General features: G+C 36.7%; 1 protein-coding gene across 1 annotated transcript in view; it reads left to right on the forward strand.

The window, feature by feature from the left end:
- Positions 1 to 19,309, forward strand: part of LOC121387274 (chitin synthase chs-2-like) — a 45,850-nt gene that overhangs the window by 21,218 nt on the left and 5,323 nt on the right. Inside the window, exons 5-6 of the mRNA XM_041518299.1 lie at positions 3,550 to 3,780; positions 6,094 to 6,712. Of these exons, the coding sequence (XP_041374233.1) occupies positions 3,550 to 3,780; positions 6,094 to 6,712 (850 nt within the window). The remainder of the gene's footprint in view (positions 1 to 3,549; positions 3,781 to 6,093; positions 6,713 to 19,309) is intronic.

Consider the following 19,309-nt stretch of genomic DNA (forward strand, 5'->3'; position numbering starts at 1 on the left):
ACTGTTCATTTCTTAAACGACACAAAAAATATAAAAAAGACACACGTTCTTATAGCTAAACAATATTTACTTACGTTCTGCTAACATAATGATGCACTCTAAAGTAAATTACACATGTAACATTGTCAGTTATTTAGAAGTTTACGACTCTTATTTTTGTCAGTTTTAACAGGAAACTTGACGTCGGTCTAACGGTTTAACTAAAATTTAATTTAATTAGATGATATTCGAGAAAAAAAAAATTGGAACGGTATTATCGATATATACTCTTCAAAAAAAGAAACGCAAAAGGGTACAAATGGGTTATAACTCCGATTTTATGTTTCCTACCGGTTCATGCTTTGTGAATATAAGGTCATTGCATGTCCCAAACACATTCCCACGGTTACATTCGATAAAACGCAGCTACTGTACAATAAAGTTCCAAAATGTGAATATTCGCAAAAACGCAGCCACGTGCAAACCATGTCACCACTGCACGTGCGTTGTCTGCACGTGCAACATGAACACCGACAGTATAAAAGTGCAGGGTGTTCGCTTGCCTGGCCTCTGTATCTGGCCGACAGTTGACAATCCAGGACATGCCACGTCTCAGTGAACCGCAGAGAAACAATGCCATCGGCCGACTAGACGCAGGCGAATCCAGAACGGCCGTTGTCAGGGCATTCCATGTGTCCCCAAGCACCATCTCCAGACTGTGGGACCGTTACCAGCAACATGGATCAACACGTGACCTCCCTAGATCCGGTCGACCACGGGTCACTACCCCCGGGCAGGACCGCTACATCCGGGTACGCCACCTTCGGGAACGATTGACTACTGCCACCTCCACAGCCGCAGCAATACCAGGTTTGCGCAGGATATCCGACCAGACCGTACGGAACCGCCTACGTGAGGTAGGAATTCGTGCCAGACGTCCAGTTCGAGGTGTCATCTTAACACCACAACACCGTCGACTCTGACTGCAGTGGTGCCAGATTCATCGACAATGGCCTCAACTGCGATGGAGACAGGTGTGGTTCAGTGACGAGTCCCGATTTTTGCTCCGACGTCATGATGGAAGATGTCGCGTGTATAGGCGTCGTGGTGAACGTTATGCGGCAAACTGCGTGCAGGAAGTGGACAGATTCGGCGGGGGTAGTGTCATGGTGTGGGCAGCCATCTCACACACTGGCAGAACTGACCTGGTCCACGTGCAGGGCAACCTGAATGCACAGGGCTACATTGACCAGATCCTCCGGCCACACATCGTTCCAGCGCCAACGCAGTGTTCCAACATGACGACGCCAGGCCTCACACAGCACGTCTCACAGCGGCTTTCCTACAGAACAACAACATTAATGTCCTTCCTTGGCCATCGATATCACCGGATTTGAACCCAATTGAGCATCTATGGGACGAGTTGGACCGACGCCTCCGACAGCGACAACCACAGCCCCAGACCCTGCCCGAGCTGGCAGCAGCCTTGCAGGCCGAGTGGGCCACCATCCCCCGGGACGTCATCCGTACTCTGGTTGCTTCAATGGGCAGGCGGTGCCAGGCAGTTGTCAACACACGCGGAGGCCACACCAGGTATTGACTCCAGATGACCTTGACCTTGGTGGTGTGTCCTATCACTTACTCACAATGGACTAGAGTGAATTGTGAACAATCCTGCAACATTTGGTAATTATCGGACTCGCCATTCAATAATTAAATCAATTCTCCAAATGTTACGACAATGTGGTTTTGCGTTTCTTCTTTTGAAGAGTATATTAAAATGAAACCAGACAGCTTAATATTTACATTTCAAGTACACAACTATAAATAAATCATTAAAAACTATCCACGATTCAAAGTAAACAGTTTCACCACGTATTTCGTAGTATCTATAAATAAAACTCGAAACTAGTTCATCGTAAAAATAGGTGTCTGACACCCATTATACCGGCGAACAATATGTGCATTTCTATTGTACTAATGTCAACAATCCGTGACATCGCCATTGTGTTAAGACGAACAATAGGAGACATCGCCATTGTACTATAGGCGAACAATAGGTGACATCGCCATTGTTCCGGAGGCATGGAGCCATTGTTCCGGAGGTGCATATCCATTGTATTGGAGGCGTTTCCATTGTATTCCCATTGTTGTCCCCGTTACGTAAAAAATATACTACTCACGGCATCAAGAAGATTGTTTGGGGTGTATTTCCTTTTAACATTTTCTTTACTTTTCTTTTGCGGCATTGTTCTGGAAAAACGTGTTAAATGTCTGTGAAAAAAAGAAACTCGGACAATGTCGAAAATCAAACACATATTTTACATAGATTTTATGTACTCTATTAGGTTAATTATAGTGGTGCAGATGACATAATTCACTTTGGCTGAATGCACACATCATTGCATTTGTTGCATCTTTTCCAATCACTGGGTCTGCAAGGAGATCTGAGAGCTGATTTTGGATTATAGATTGCTCATTATCGAAACGTGGCTCTGAATAAATAGCTTTGTTAAGTTCTTGTTCAAGGATTACTTTGTCCACATCCGTGTTACATCCCCATTCTCGTTTTCTTAATTTCATCACAATATTTTCCATAACTGCATGTACAAAACGCGACATAAAATAACTTTGTTTTCTAAAAACATGTTTATCCAAAAAATGGCAATGCAGGTGTACATACACTTTGATATCAATCAGCGTGTACGGAATTCACCTCTGTTACGTAATAACGCTCTCATTGAGTGAGGCTAATTTCGTACACTATTTCATTATTAAATTTAATTGTTTTATGAAGAAAAAAAATCAATCATGCATATACTTTATTTAATTTCAATGATAATTAATTTACATTATGCAATCTATTTTACATATATATTTTAATAGTGAAAAGAGTAATTATGTATACTAACCAGTAACGCTGAGATGATTTGTTCTGATGCTTTCTTGTCAAGGATGTGATATTCAGGCTTGCCGCGGGAAGAACGCTCAGCCAATCAGCTCACAACGCGATAACTAGTACTAAATATAGATATAAATAGCTGGAATCTCACAGGAACTAAGTTTGGGACCATAAAATTGAATGCTGGGTAATGAAAACACAACAACATTAAATAGATATCATGTTTATTTCGTGTGTATGGAGTTACCTTACCGTACGATATTACCCGGACCAACTCTATCTATCACTAGACCACACCACACCAAATGGGTTGTACATCTAGTACTATAATAATATACAAGATCTTTTTACCAGGTTCCGATTTTTCTGATCAGTTCTCATGTTTTGATTTGCACTACCGACGCCCTTATATTTACTTAACCGATGCCAAACTTCGCAAGGATCACATCTTGCTAAATATTGCTTATAGAGATGAATTCCATAAATACAACCTATGTGGACGCCGCCTTCTTTGTCACTAAATATAGAAGTGGCTATATACCTGGCAGCAGTGTATTTAGCCTCAGTTGTCTACACAGTGGGAGAAACCCCAGTGTAAGACCACCACTCCCCGTCTAAACTTTCCTTTGATTATTATTATTATTAGTTTTTTTACTTTATTTAATCAGGACTGGAAGAATGTAACACGGAAGAACCAGGACATCTCGTGTCTATACATCATCTACCAGATGATCATGATGGCGTCTTCTATCATCACCCCTGGAACTATTTTTCTCCTCGTCACTGGCGCCACCAACATCGCTTTACCGTCGATCCCATTGTATGGCGCATTAATACTGAACATTATCCCCATCGCCATCTTTGTTCTGCTTGTGTTGTTCGCCAAAAGCGAAACCCAGGTAACTTGATTTGTTATGTGATCCAAGAATGAATTTTCTAGATATTAGGAGCAAATCTTTTTTAAAACACTGGTGTGAAAAGAGTGTGGATTTTGTGTGTGAGTGACTTATATCAATCAATTTCTACACATACGATTGGCTGCCCATGGTTATGACCCAGGCTACAAAAGTGTGTTTGTGTTTAATGACACCAGTACAGCACATTGGATTATTAATCATCCGCTATTGGATGTCAAACATATGGTAATTCTGACATATACTATTAGAGAGGAAATCCGCGACATTTTTCCATTAGAGACCAGGGATTTGTTTATACGCACCATCTCACAGACAGTATAGCATATCCTTTGATATACCAGTCGGTGTGCACTGGCTGGAACGAAAAATAGCTCAATGTGCCACCGACTGGGTTCAGACTCATAAATTCGTTCTTAGATCGTAGCAAGCTTCTAAATGTCTTCTTCATAACTACAGAAAGTACCTCAAAAGTAATTCATAAAAACATGGTAACGACATTGCTTCATAGTTGACAACTAAGCGTGTTGGCGTACATCTAGCTTGTGACCAACGCATGTCAATTGTGTTACTGTATGTGAACTCGTTGCTGAATATGTAAATACTATTAGAGTTAAATATATTTAATAATTAAAAAAAACCCTCCAAAAGCTTCATTTATGGAATCCCTAGTCGCCACAAGTATCTTTATTTTCATTATTGCAGGAGATCTTAGAAATTATTCATAAACGTACGAGATGGGGGGAGGGGGCAGGGGGTTAACTCCCCCACCCAAGTGCTGGAGCAAAAACGATAGAGATATTCGGGCAAAATGAGTTGGCCTCAAACCTTTTAACCAAGTATTTCCATCATTTTACCCACACTATTAGCTGTAAACCATGTTAAAATGCGCACTGATTCGTTTCCAGCCACATACAGATGTTTGACAGTAATGCGAATATGAATAAATGTTGTTATCCAGATTCCCGCATTTTCATTTAATTTGTGCATAAATCAAATGTTTTATATGAGTTTTAGCATTATACAGTATATGGTTTAATATATACTGAGTCAAATTTAAAACTTCACAACCGTTTCATCTTGACTAATTAGCAAATATGACAGGCGAACGTGTTAAATAACGTATTTTTTAATTGTATGACGTCCAAAAAACCCGAATAGGACTAAATGTTGAGTCACAAATCTGTTTGATGCGCCCACATCATTCGTCAAAACCACAAACAGTCAAAATGGTAATTCACAATCAGGGTCGTCTGATGAAGTCACAGGTTCAGTAGCGCGTATGTCCTCCAGGTGTACCCACAACTGCAAGGCAACGCCTCCTCATTGACTGTCTGATGCGTGTAAATACTGCATTAGGGATACAGCGCCATTGTTCCACTAATGAGGCATCAAGTTCCTGCAAAGTCTATGGAAGGTTCTATACAATTACAATTTCGCCTCCGTATCTGTCAAATTCACTGACACAACACTGAGTATGACGTTCATCACGTCGTCTCCAAACCATCGGCAAATGGCAGTGTGAATCTTGATTCATCGCTAAAGACGACTCTATTCCATCGCAAGTGGCATTGTACCCACAGTTGACGTTGACGTCGATGAAATTGTGTCAAAATGGGCCCAACATATGGGCGCCGTGCGTGGAGGCGAGCGGTTCACAACCGATTTCGGATCGTTTGCGCGGACACCCGACGTCTGAAACGGTTGCGGGGTTGACGTAACACAATATGACGGTCATCTGCCTGTGAAGTCGGGGGCGATCAGCTGTGGTGCCCGTTTGTTGTATTCGTGTCTGCAGATCATAAATTGCTCATCGACTGTAACCCAACGTCCTTGCAACGTCAGCTACTGACGTTCCCTCGTGCCGACGTCACGTTCACGCTGCACATCTGTGAGGCGTGCCATCGAAACAGGTCGTAACATATATCGTTTTAATGTGTTTTTTCTTTGTGTCAGATTACTGTGAGCAAGTAACGATGAAAACACATATGACCAGTGGCACTGCAAAACCACTTTTGCCTCAATGGTCAAGTGGGTTGTGATGGGCTTCACATGGAGTGTCGACAGTGCCATTACAATATTTATTCCTGAAAAATGCCTGCTTTCAACACTCATTGACTTTTCAAATTTTATATTTTACATTCAAGTTTTTAATTTGACTTAATATATGCTAATTGATCTGTTACATTTTGCCGCAAACAGACTAATGTTTTATTTTTTTAACTTTCATTTATTTCTACTTTAAAAAACATTCTTTTCTATTCTGTTTAAATTTTAATTATGCTTCGTTTGATTCAGTTGGCGTATGCGGGTGTCCTCTCGGCTATATACAGCTTGCTGATGATGTTGATTCTGGTGGGACTGATCCGCCAGGCGGCCGAGTTCGGCTACTGCTCCGTGACAACCATCTTCCTGACCGCTGTGATCGCCATCTTCCTAATGGCGGCCGTCCTCCACCCACAGGAGTTCACGTGCATCCTTCACGGCTTCCTCTACTTCCTCTCCATCCCGTCAATGTCCATGGTCCTCATGATCTACTCCCTCGGAAACCTGCACGTCGTCTCGTGGGGCACGCGCGAAAATAAGCAAGCAGCGCCACCTGCCAAACCGGAAGACAACAAGCCAACTGGAAGTAGAGTTGAAGGTTGGTGGGGAAAGTTCATCGGAAGTCCAGACTCGCGCTCAGGAGGCCGATCGCTGTGGCTGGATTCCCTCTTTAAATGCACGTGTTTCTCAGAGACCGTTGTCAAGGACGACGACAGTAAGTTGAAGGTCATCATGTCAAGACTGGACGGTATCGAGCAGGCGCTAACAGGCGGGAGTGTTTCGAGGTCCGAGTCCGACAGACGGTCACCAGGTGTCACTAGCAGACGAAGGTCACGTCCCGTGTCCGTACACTTCGATGACATTCAAGAAGGTTGGTATTTCTTTGTTGTATACACCTGGAAATTAACTAAGCACCACCTGAATTGTACTGCAGCCAAAGAGAGGCCAGAAGTAGTTTACAACTGATATTGAATGTTTTTACCTTTTTCTATAACTACTGGCTATTTACTAATATAGCATGAATAAATTACTTATGAGAAACACATCAGTGTGATTCCAGATCCATAGTTAATTACCATACATTTTCAGGCATACTTGGGTGATTCTACGCTTTTCAAAATACAAATTCAAGATAAAACAATTAAAATATATAAATATTTATTGTTAACTTTTCGAAACTAGATGAACAAAGAAGCATAAAACTATATCTGGCCACGCAGAACTGTCATCGGCCTGCACGTGCAGACACATGTTACTCTATTAACAAGGTCATTATGTCATTGGTGCTACCGGACAAGTGGGGTAGTTAACCAGTGTGGTCCAATTGGTTTATAGTGATCAAGAGCACATGGGTGTGTTATTTGGGTGTCCCTAATGACATATGGAATAACTTTAGAATTAAAAACTATCCAAGGGTTTAATTGTGCATTTCCACACTGATATTTTGTATGTGACTTAAATTACACACTATGGAAATTTTAATTATTTATAAATATGGAGTCCTTCAAAATAAATTTCATCAAAGTCATAAAGGTAGAAGGTATGCTTTCCTAAATAAACAATTTAAATTTCAAAAATAAAGTTTCTTGAGAAATGACAGCTAAAATATCCTTGCGTAACACCAATGACAACGTGTAACACCAATGACAAAACAAGTAAAACCAATGACAAAACAAGTAACACCAATGACAATGTGTAACACCAATGACATTCAAGACCGTATCCTGGAAATACTATTATTCTTGAGACTACCACTACACTACTTGTTAGCAAAATTATGTAATTAATATTTCCTTAAATGTTTTTTTCTTCTGTTTTTTCTTCTTCAGCCTACAACTATTATAGGCCTGTTAGAATAACTGTGTCTTTCTGTATTGATAAGATACAGCCGTTCAGACAGTTTAAAAATATACTAAATTAAGATACAGAATTTTAATTTTGTTTAAATATTAAATTAAAGATTTATTCATTCATTAATTTATGTAGTTATTTTCGTGTTTATATTAAGGCTCAAAATCTATTTTACTGTAAACTTGTATTCTCAATAACGAGTAAAAATTTGTAATCCTACTTTTGCTTAAAATTACGCAAACGCTTTAAAACTCTCCGTTAAATGTTCCAAATATTTTCAGGAAACGAGGACGCCTTTTAAATACGTGATGTCATTCTAATGTTTTCAGTACATACACTATACAGCAAATCAAATAAATTATGTCACTATTCAAGAAATAAATCATAAGAATTGCGTCATTATTCAAAAGAATTGACTATTTCCTTTTAACTAAAAAGCTATTTTAATGCAGGATATTCAATATTTTTTTAAAATAAAATTTAAATAGCCTTTATTGGAAATGAAAACACACGTAATGTAATTTTACGATATTTGACTACAACTTAGTAATACATTTTCGGTATGATTTTAACTATTCCTTATGATAAAAAAAAAGAAAGAAAGAAATGTTTTATTTAACGATGCACTCAACACATTTTAATTACGGTTATATGGCGTCAGACATATGGTTAAGGACCACACAGATATTGAGAGGAAACCCGCTGTCGCCACTTCATGGGCTACTCTTTCCGATTAGCAGCAAGGGATTTTTTTTATGCACTATCCCACAGACATGATAGCACATACCACGACCGCGCGCTGTACCACTGAGCTACGTCCCGCCCACTTCTTTATGATAAAGTTAACCTCTTAAACGGTTAATATAATAATTCAATGTCGAGGGTGATTCAAAATGGCTTTCTGTCAGAAACATTTAAATTAGAAAGAGGATGTAGACAAGGTGATCCACTTTCTCCTTATATTTTTATTATTTGCGCTGAAATTCTAGCTATATTAATAAAAAATAGTGAAAACATAAATGGAATAACAATCGATGGTGAACAATATTTAATATCCCAATACGCAGACGATACAACTTTTATATTGGATGGAACTCCTGGATCTCTGTTTAATACTTTAACAATATTAGAATATTATGCCACAGTATCTGGATTAAAAATAAATTATACAAAATCAAAAGCTATTTGGATAGGCAGTAAAAAACCCTCAAAAGATGTTTATCACCATTCAAGATGGAAATTGGAATGGAATACAACAGAATTTAAGATGCTCGGAATAACGTTTATAGTAAATTTACAATTAATTGTTAAAGCGAATTACCCCACAAAAATTAATGAAATTAAACTATTGATAAAACTATGGTCAGTAAGGAAGTTAACTGTCTTAGGAAGAATAACCGTATTAAAAACAGTAATAATACCTAAAATTACATATTTACTAACTTCACTACCAAACCCATCCAAAAAAGAAGTTGACAATTTGAATAGATTATTTCATAAATTCATTTGGCAAAATAAACCCGATCAAATAAAATGAGTCTTATTAGCTCAAGAATTCAAAGATGGTGGATTACAAATGTTAAATATATATAATTTCATGATGGCTTTAAAAGCTTCATGGCTTAGGAGACTATTTTTAGGTAACTCAAAATGGATTAAACTGTTTGAATCTACTAACTTATCCAATAGAGACCTTGTAATAAATGGAGATTATTATTTGAATATAAAAAGAAAGAAATTAAAAAACATGTTTTGGAAAGATGTCTTATACAGAAGGGAGTTAATTCAAAAAAACTAATTTTGGAAAAAATAGAAGACATTTTAAGCTCAAATATTTGGTACAACAGCAATATATCAATAAATACAAAACCATTCTGTTATAAAAATTATTTAGAAAAGGGAATAATATTTATGAACGATCTTCTTGATGAAGATGGAAATTTCTTTACATTTGAGAAATTAAAAAAAATATATAACGTAAATTCACACTTTTTAGAATATTCATCGCTTATAAACAGCATTAAGGCATTCATAAATAAAGCAGACAACGTTAGAAATGGCCACTTTACATTGCTAACTAATCCTGTATTTCCGGTAAAATTTAATATTATTCTTAAAAGTCAAATAGGTATTAAAGACATGTATAAACTATTAAATCACGAAATTATTACACCAACATCACAAATAAGATGTAGAAACCAAGGTTTTGCTTTTGATTCAAAAGAATGGGGAAACTATTATAGAGTGCCTTTTATAAGTCTCAAAGATACAACTTTGATATGGTTTCAATACAGAATTATACACCAGATACTAACAACTAATACTTTTTTACATAAAATTAAATACATAGATACTAATGAATGTACGTTCTGTGGCAGTTCACCAGAAACATTAACACATTTATTTTACTATTGTAATAAAGTGACTGGTCTGTGGCATGCTGTTGTAAATTGGATTTTAAACAAAAAAGGAATTCGAATAAAATTAAATAAAACAATTATTTCATTTGGACAAATAGGCGATATAAAAGACATATTTATAAACTGGCTGTTAATAAACATTAAATATTATATATACAAGACAAAAATGGAAAAAAATGAAATAAATATAACAGCTGCTCAAAACCTTTTACAAAATAAATACGAAATAGAAAAATATATTCTTTTTAAAAACTGTAAATATGAAGAGTATAATACAATCTGGGCACCATGGAAACGACTCTTCAGTCAAGAAAGTAATTTGATGGAAGATAATAGAAACAATTATCAAGTGAGCGCTTGACGTGAATTTTGACATTATTACTTATCACTATAATTACCTACTATAACTTCTCTTCTTAACATTCTTTCTTTCTAAACTTATATATTTATTTTATGTCCCCATTACATCAACCAGCCTGTTTAAATATATTTCTATTAACTAGCCATTTATAATACTACTATCTACATGTACATATGCATTAATATTAAATATATCACCATCTACATTATTTGTATAAGTATTACTATTACTATAATCAGCATACTACCACAAAGTGTATGTACTCCCAATATTTAGCGTGTATAATCTAATTCATATTCTGTGAGGCGATGAATCAGGGCACCCCAACCCTGGCATCGTCAAAATGAGCTGGGACAATTGAAAAAAAACAAAACAAAAAAAAAAAACCCCACTTAAACGGGAAAGGTTAGTAGTTTCTAACTGCGTTTAGCATTTGGAAAAAATAACATTTTCGCGCATGCGCCGTTCGACATTTCCAATTTTTAAAAATAACTACATGATAAAATACATATTTTTGAACTACGCACAATGGACGAAATGGATTAACAGTGTCTGTATATTCAACGTGTTTTTGTTCGTATTAATATTTGTAAGTAGTCGAAACTGGATTTCGTCATCAAATAATTTCGTACTTACGAACACACATATTTTAGGAAATAAAATGAAATTTAACCTAGTACAAATATTAGAATGATCAGAAATTTTTTGAATATACAGACACTGTTATTCTAAACAAGAAAATATATTTAATATGTAAGTTTAATCGTAGAAATATTTTATTAGTCGATAACATCTTAAAAACTACAGCAAACTCAGGAATGTCCCTTAAATTGCGCGAACCAAGCATAACGCAGTTAGGAACGTTGAAGATACTACTCTACATTCCAGCAAAACATTTATTTTACCCAAAGTGCCATTATGTAACTATGATGCTGCACAACTCCCTTTAATACCCAGCCATGTTGGCATTAAGGGTAATGAAAAGGCAGATGTTGCTGCCAAGTCTGCTTTGAACTTGCCCCGTGTCCCCATGTTGGTGTCCCCTACAGTGATTTTAAATTTCATATTAACCAATATATCTTTTCGACTTGGCAAGACGATTAGGACGGTGCGGTTGCAAACAAGCTTCATTCTGTCAAGGCAGTCCTGGGAGAATGGCAGTGATCCTACAGGCGATGCAGGAAGGATGAAGTAGTTTTGTGCCGTTCCCGCATCGGCCATACATATTTGACGCATTCATTTATTCTAAAGAAGGACCCTCCCTCTCAGTGTGAACATTATCAGTGTACACTGACTGTGCGACGAGAAATGATATATTTGGCAACAGAAATGTTTTGGAATCTTTTAAATTCCATCCAGAATTAATTGTAGTTTTTAAAACACTTTGACTTCTATACAAAGTTTTAAAGTTTACTTGCCTTGATTTTATGTGTTCTGTTGTACTTTTCACCCACAGCTCCTTACACTGTTGTTTTACATGAATATATATAAATAATATTTCCATATACTTACCATTTGTGACGCCCAATAGCCGATATGTATTTTTGTGCTGGGGTGTCGTTAAACAAACATTTATTCATTCAACTCCCTTTAATTTTCAAATTATCTTCAAAAATATGCAAAGCGAGGAAAACGGCATCTTATTCAAACGCATTGTCATTGGTGTACTAATGGTCATTGGTGTTACTCAGTACCTGGTAACACCAATGACAGGCAACACCAATGACAAATAAGTGCATAATTAATTCATGCTCTCTAAAGAAATAGTTGAGACAACTGAAAAAGTGCATGTTGTAGCAGACATATGATGTCTGCAATAACATAAAAAAAAGTTTCTTAAAATTATTAACCATTACGTAAATACGTTCGTAACACCAATGACAGTGAATAAACCTACTTTTATATTTTGACAACACATTCATGACATTTAAAGAAAACTATTCACATCAGTTCATACGTCTGATGTTTTTGACAAATAAGTTTGATGGCCGATATCTACCGGTGGAATGTTTCATCCAGAGAGCATTTAGTGTCATTTCTCATAAGTATATACAGTAACACCAATGACATAAAACTCCAGGGACAAGATTATATTGCCCACCATCTTTTGAATACGGAAAATATTTACAAGATTCCTTCTTTAGTGAGTAAGTCATCCATCAGTACGTATTACATTAAAGTTATTCAGTGTTATGTCTTCTGTTATATATTTTAACAGTGCATGTTATGCATAGTGTTATGCTAGGGACAGGTAACACCAATAACATTTTACACTAATCTCAAATAAAATCTCTATCAAAGCTGATTACCAGAGAAAAAACATGCTATGACAGGATGATATTATTAATAAGGTATCGTTAAAAACAACAAATTTAGTTTTTAATATATAAATAAAAAGGAAATTGTGCAGGGACATAAAAGTGACACCTTCTGTAGAATGGCCCATTTACGGTTTCTGTCTGTTTCCCTAAAACACATTAAATATTGATGTCATGAAAGTCTTACTGTCATTTTTCCTCAAAATCTTCTGTATACGGAGAACATTAATGCCAGTGTTTGGTATTCATGAAAAAGTCACAACTACTTGAGATGTATAAGTCATTAGGTGGTGCTTAATTAATGTCCAGGTGTATATTATTATTATGACATGTAGAAAACCAGGGTCCAAATTCATTAAAAAAACCCAACAAACTTTCTTAGTTACTAGGTGAAAACAGGGCCGAAGTCTAAAATAGGCTTTGTAATTCGACCGTAAATGTTTATAATCCGCCCCACGGGGAACGCTTTTTTTCACACAAAACACTTTTACTTTTTTTCTTACAGCAAACCAAATTATTTATATGAAAAAAAAAATTGTAGAAGGATGGGACGGACTATAGTTCACTGCTATATGACCAACATATGTCAGTTCCGTATGTGGGGTACATATTAAAGGGACATTCCTGAGTTTACTGCATTGTAAGATGTTTCCGACTAATAAAATATTTCTACGATTAAATTTACATATTAAATATATTTTCTTGTTTAGAATATCATTTTCTGTATATTCAATGTGTTTCTGATTGTCTTAATATTTGTAAGAAGCCCAAACTAGATTTTGTCTTCAAAAATAAAATAAAAATTAACCTAGTACAAATATTAGAAGGATAAGAAACACGTTTAATATACAGCCACTAATATTCTAAACAAGAAAATATATTTAATATGTAAGTTTAATCGTAGAACTATTTTATTAGTCGATAACATCTTAAAACATTGCAGCAAACTCAGGAATGTCCCTTTAAAGTTGTTCCTAATTCAGAAAACGGTGTTGATTGTATTTAATACTAAAGAACACCCGAAAGCCTCATTTATGGAATCACGTACATTTAAATTGACATATTTATGTAACAATCGATCCCAAATAATGCTAACGAACATCCACTATTTAACAGAAAGCGATGCGTTTATCATAATTTCATAATTGTATAAATAATATTTCCATATACTTACCCAATAGCCGATGTGTATTTTTGTGCTGGAAAAAAAGTTTGTTTTATTTTAACGACGCCATTGATTTTTTTTTTCTTATTATAGGCTATTGGACGTCAAACATATGGTCATTCTAACCCTGTTTTTTAGAGGAAACCCGCTGTCGCCACATAGGCTACTCTTTTACGACAGGCAGCAAGGGATCTTTTATTTGCGCTTCCCACAGGCAGGATAGCACAAACCATGGCCTTTGTTGAACCAATTATGGATCACTGGTCGGTGCAAGTGGTTTACACCTACCCATTGAGCCTTGAGAAGCACTCACTCAGGGTTTGGAGTCGGTATCTGGATTAAAAATCCCATGCCTCGACTGGGATTCGAACCCAGTACCTACCAGCCTGTAGACAGATGGCCTAATCACGACGCCACCGAGGCCAGTTTTTGTGCTGGAGTGTCGTTAAACATTCATTCATTCAGTCATTATTATAATTGATTTTGTTTGGGGATGGGGTAGAATGTGTATTGATTGGCTAGAAGAGATAGTTGTCATATATACTAAGAGATGTGCCAACGATCGATGTGATGATTGATTATGAAAACCCATAACCGAAATATTAACTGTTATTGTTCCTGCAATAGGGTTGTATCAGACACTTTCTGACAGGTGGCGCTCGTGCACTATACACCATTCCGGTTTCTAAATTTATATTGCCGTAACGCACCGATCGGTATATCCACTCTATTATTCCCGACCTAATTGTGAGCATGTATGTGACTGAAGCGTAGAATGGCTAAAAATTAAAGTAAATAATAAAAATCTACGAAATTCCGCAGTTGGTAGTTAGAAAGAAAAAAAAATGGAAGAAAAAAAGAAGAAAAAAGAACAAAATAATGTTAAGTCAACTCGTGGGTTCTCCCCAACCATGTAGGCTAGTCCCTACTGTTCTTACAACTTTCTATCATATATCCACCATGCCAAAACTATTAGACGTGTGCATATTTGACTGATAATACTGATAGTGTGTGCAATTAAAAAAAGCAAGAAAAAAAAAAGCAACAACCGGTAACAGCATTTAATAAAGTTTTAATTTGTAACACGCCCCGTTCCATTCTTCGCTGTTTACATCCGGGTTCTATTCAATATTTGTTATCGCGATTTAATAAGATATAAGTGTTTAAAACCACAAATTATTCGTTTGCAGAGTAGTGTAAATTCAACCAAATTTGTCAACATAATTATTTTCAATAAATTATTTCAATGAAATAAATTTATAAAAACCCAAACCCAACCCAAACAAAATTATTAAAGTTATGGCAACTGGTAACACAAATAAATATTATATATATATATATATATATATATATATATATATATATATATATATATATATATTTCCCTAGCTTGTTTTAGCATGGTGCAGCACCATGCCTCAATAGTCTTGCACCATCTTGCCTTAATCAGCACCATGGCATGCATGCTGCCCTGAGATTAAACAAGCCTTTTTCAGTAATTAATTCTAAAATTGCCTTTATAAAACACTAAAAAAGGTATTATTAATTAATAAAATATGCATTTTATATCTTGCCATTCATTTATTAAAGCAAGCACATAAATTACAATGTTTATTTCAATTAATTTTTGTGTATTTTGAATAAAAACACAAGTGCCCCGAAAATGGTGAAAATGCCCCAACAGTGTTTGGTCTACCATGCCTAATTTCTAGGGAAATCAGTAATATATATATATATATATATATATATATATATATATATATATATATATATATATATATATATATATATATATATATATATATATATATATACTCTTCAAAAAAAGAAACGCAAAAGGGTACAAATGGGTTATAACTCCGATTTTATGTTTCCTACCGGTTCATGCTTTGTGAATATAAGGTCATTGTATGTCCCAAACACATTCCCACGGTTACATTCGATAAAACGCAGCTACTGTACAATAAAGTTCCAAAATGTGAATATTCGCAAAAACGCAGCCACGTGCAAACCATGTCACCACTGCACGTGCGTTGTCTGCACGTGCAACATGAACACCGACAGTATAAAAGTGCAGGGTGTTCGCTTGCCTGGCCTCTGTATCTGGCCGACAGTTGACAATCCAGGACATGCCACGTCTCAGTGAACCGCAGAGAAACAATGCCATCGGCCGACTAGACGCAGGCGAATCCAGAACGGCCGTTGCCAGGGCATTCCATGTGTCCCCAAGCACCATCTCCAGACTGTGGGACCGTTACCAGCAACATGGATCAACACGTGACCTCCCTAGATCCGGTCGACCACGGGTCACTACCCCCGGGCAGGACCGCTACATCCGGGTACGCCACCTTCGGGAACGATTGACTACTGCCACCTCCACAGCCGCGGCAATACCAGGTTTGCGCAGGATATCCGACCAGACCGTACGGAACCGCCTACGTGAGGTAGGAATTCGTGCCAGACGTCCAGTTCGAGGTGTCATCTTAACACCACAACACCGTCGACTCCGACTGCAGTGGTGCCAGATTCATCGACAATGGCCTCAACTGCGATGGAGACAGGTGTGGTTCAGTGACGAGTCCCGATTTCTGCTCCGACGTCATGATGGAAGATGTCGCGTGTATAGGCGTCGTGGTGAACGTTATGCGGCAAACTGCGTGCAGGAAGTGGACAGATTCGGCGGGGGTAGTGTCATGGTGTGGGCAGCCATCTCACACACTGGCAGAACTGACGTGGTCCACGTGCAGGGCAACCTGAATGCACAGGGCTACACTGACCAGATCCTCCGGCCACACATCGTTCCAGTTATGGCCAACGCCAACGCCAGGCCTCACACAGCACGTCTCACAACGGCTTTCCTACAGAACAACAACATTAATGTCCTTCCTTGGCCATCGATATCACCGGATTTGAACCCAATTGAGCATCTATGGGACGAGTTGGACCGACGCCTCCGACAGCGACAACCACAGCCCCAGACCCTGCCCGAGCTGGCAGCAGCCTTGCAGGCCGAGTGGACCACCATCCCTCGGGACGTCATCCGTACTCTGGTTGCTTCAATGGGCAGGCGGTGCCAGGCAGTTGTCAACACACGCGGAGGCCACACCCGGTATTGACTCCAGATGACCTTGACCTTGGTGGTGTGTCCTATCACTTACTCACAATGGACTAGAGTGAATTGAGAACAATCCTGCAACATTTGGTAATTATCGGACTCACCATTCAATAATTAAATCAATTCTCCAAATGTTACGACAATGTGGTTTTGCGTTTCTTCTTTTGAAGAGTATATATATATATATATTTATATATATATATATATATATATATATATATATATATATATATACACATGTATATATATAAAAAATTTTTTATATGTATACATGTAATAAGTTTTTTAAAAATCAATAACACATATAATTATAGAAATAAATATTAAATTTTCAAATGATGAAAAATAAATAGGAAATTTAAAATATTAAATATACTGTTTTTTGTTCTTAATTTTCTTTTTCTTTTTTACATGTAAGGAGAAATATAACAATGCTTTTTCATGCACATTTACATGAAATTAGAAATGATAGTGGTATTGTTTTGCAATATTTATAATTTGTTAATGTAAATAATTTAATTTGTGTGTACAAAATGACATAATACGATAGGAATTCTGATTTCACTGAGCCTGTTTTAACATAATTGTATTTGACATACCGATATCTAAATATTCTACTTTTCAGTACTTATATCAAGAAAAGTACACTGTAAATTATCGTAATCGTGGTTCATACACTTATTTACCAAGCAAATTCATGACTTTCCATGATTTCCACTGATAATGAAATTAACAGCAATTGAAAACTGTTTTAGACATTAAACTTTGTTCTCTCTCCAAAGCCTGCAGGATTACTAAATTTTAAATTAAAGAAACAAAATACCGGTCTTTTACAAATGTGGATTTCTAAAACCAGATGCAGCAAGAAATAAATATGACTCACTTAACATACCTGTCCAAGTGTACTCTATACATAAAAGTACACTTATGGTTTCCTAATAGTTTAAAGTGAATATAGGTACAACACCAATTAACTTAACACTAATTACATTAACTTCAAGAGATGCATGACATGCAGTATTCACACATGGCTTGTTTCATGCTCAATATATGATCACAGTTACTCGCTTAGCATGTACATGCATTTGATAAGCACATAAACAATAACTATCTGGTATTTACATTTTCAGTCCAACAGTGTGTTTTTTTTACAATGCCATCCCCCCCCCCCCCGAAACACCCCCCCCCCCAAAAAAAAAACAACAACAAAAACAACACCAACACATTTATTTTAAAAGGTAATAAATAAACTGAACAAGTATTAAAATTTGCAGTTTCAAGATGTTCTAGATTATAATTTGGAAAATATTTTGTTATGGTCAGTGTGTTTTTGGGTCAGTAGCAAAAACCAAACAGTTTGTTATGTTATGCATCAAGCATTTAATCAAATCTCACATTGCAAAACAAGCTCTGCAGTCTCTTTAAAATAACCAATAATTAAAAGAAATGAATAGTTTTATTATAACATCTCAGCACATTTTAAATTTGGTGTTAAACATCTGTGTTTTAGAAAAACAGCCTTCATAATTTTGACCCATGGTTTTGACACTTGGCATAGATACTGACTCACTGAGAAGGTAAACCCATGGCCACCACACAGGCTACTCCTATCAATTACTTTAATTTTAGCATTTTCACTTTCATTGGAGTTATTTGTTTCAGGGTTGAAAATTAACATGAAAACCATGGTCGCCAGCAGGGCCAGTTGAAGACAGATCTTACTGGCCCTATCTCAAATTCAAATAGCCCTCCAATTTAACTGTACAACAAAAATCAAAACCAGAATTTTCTTTGTTGAATAATAACTGTAACTTCATAATGAATGAAGTTAAAGTTTAAACCCATACCAACCCCAAAAACAACTTTTTTGAGAAAAAACTCCTCTCTCTCTCTCTCTCTCTCTCTCTCTCTCTCTCTCTCTCTCTCTCTCTCTCTCTCTCTCTCTCTCTCTCTCTCTCACACACCACAACATTTTAACTGACAGCACACTACTAGTACCCCCACCCCATCCCCACTTTCAAATGCATTTTGCTGGCCCTGTACATAAAGTTAAAAAGTGTGTTGTTTTGTGAAATTATTGATTAAAAATAAACAAATAAATTAATTAATTAATAATCGACAACAAACATGATCAGGTCCATGGGGGGTGGGGGAGGGTGGGTGGGTAGACGAACCCATCAAAACATCCCCCCCCCCCCACCAAAAAGCAGTGAACAAAACACACAAAATAAACAAATA

Source organism: Gigantopelta aegis, chromosome 13 (genome assembly GCF_016097555.1).
Source record: "Gigantopelta aegis isolate Gae_Host chromosome 13, Gae_host_genome, whole genome shotgun sequence".
Taxonomy (NCBI): domain Eukaryota; kingdom Metazoa; phylum Mollusca; class Gastropoda; order Neomphalida; family Peltospiridae; genus Gigantopelta; species Gigantopelta aegis.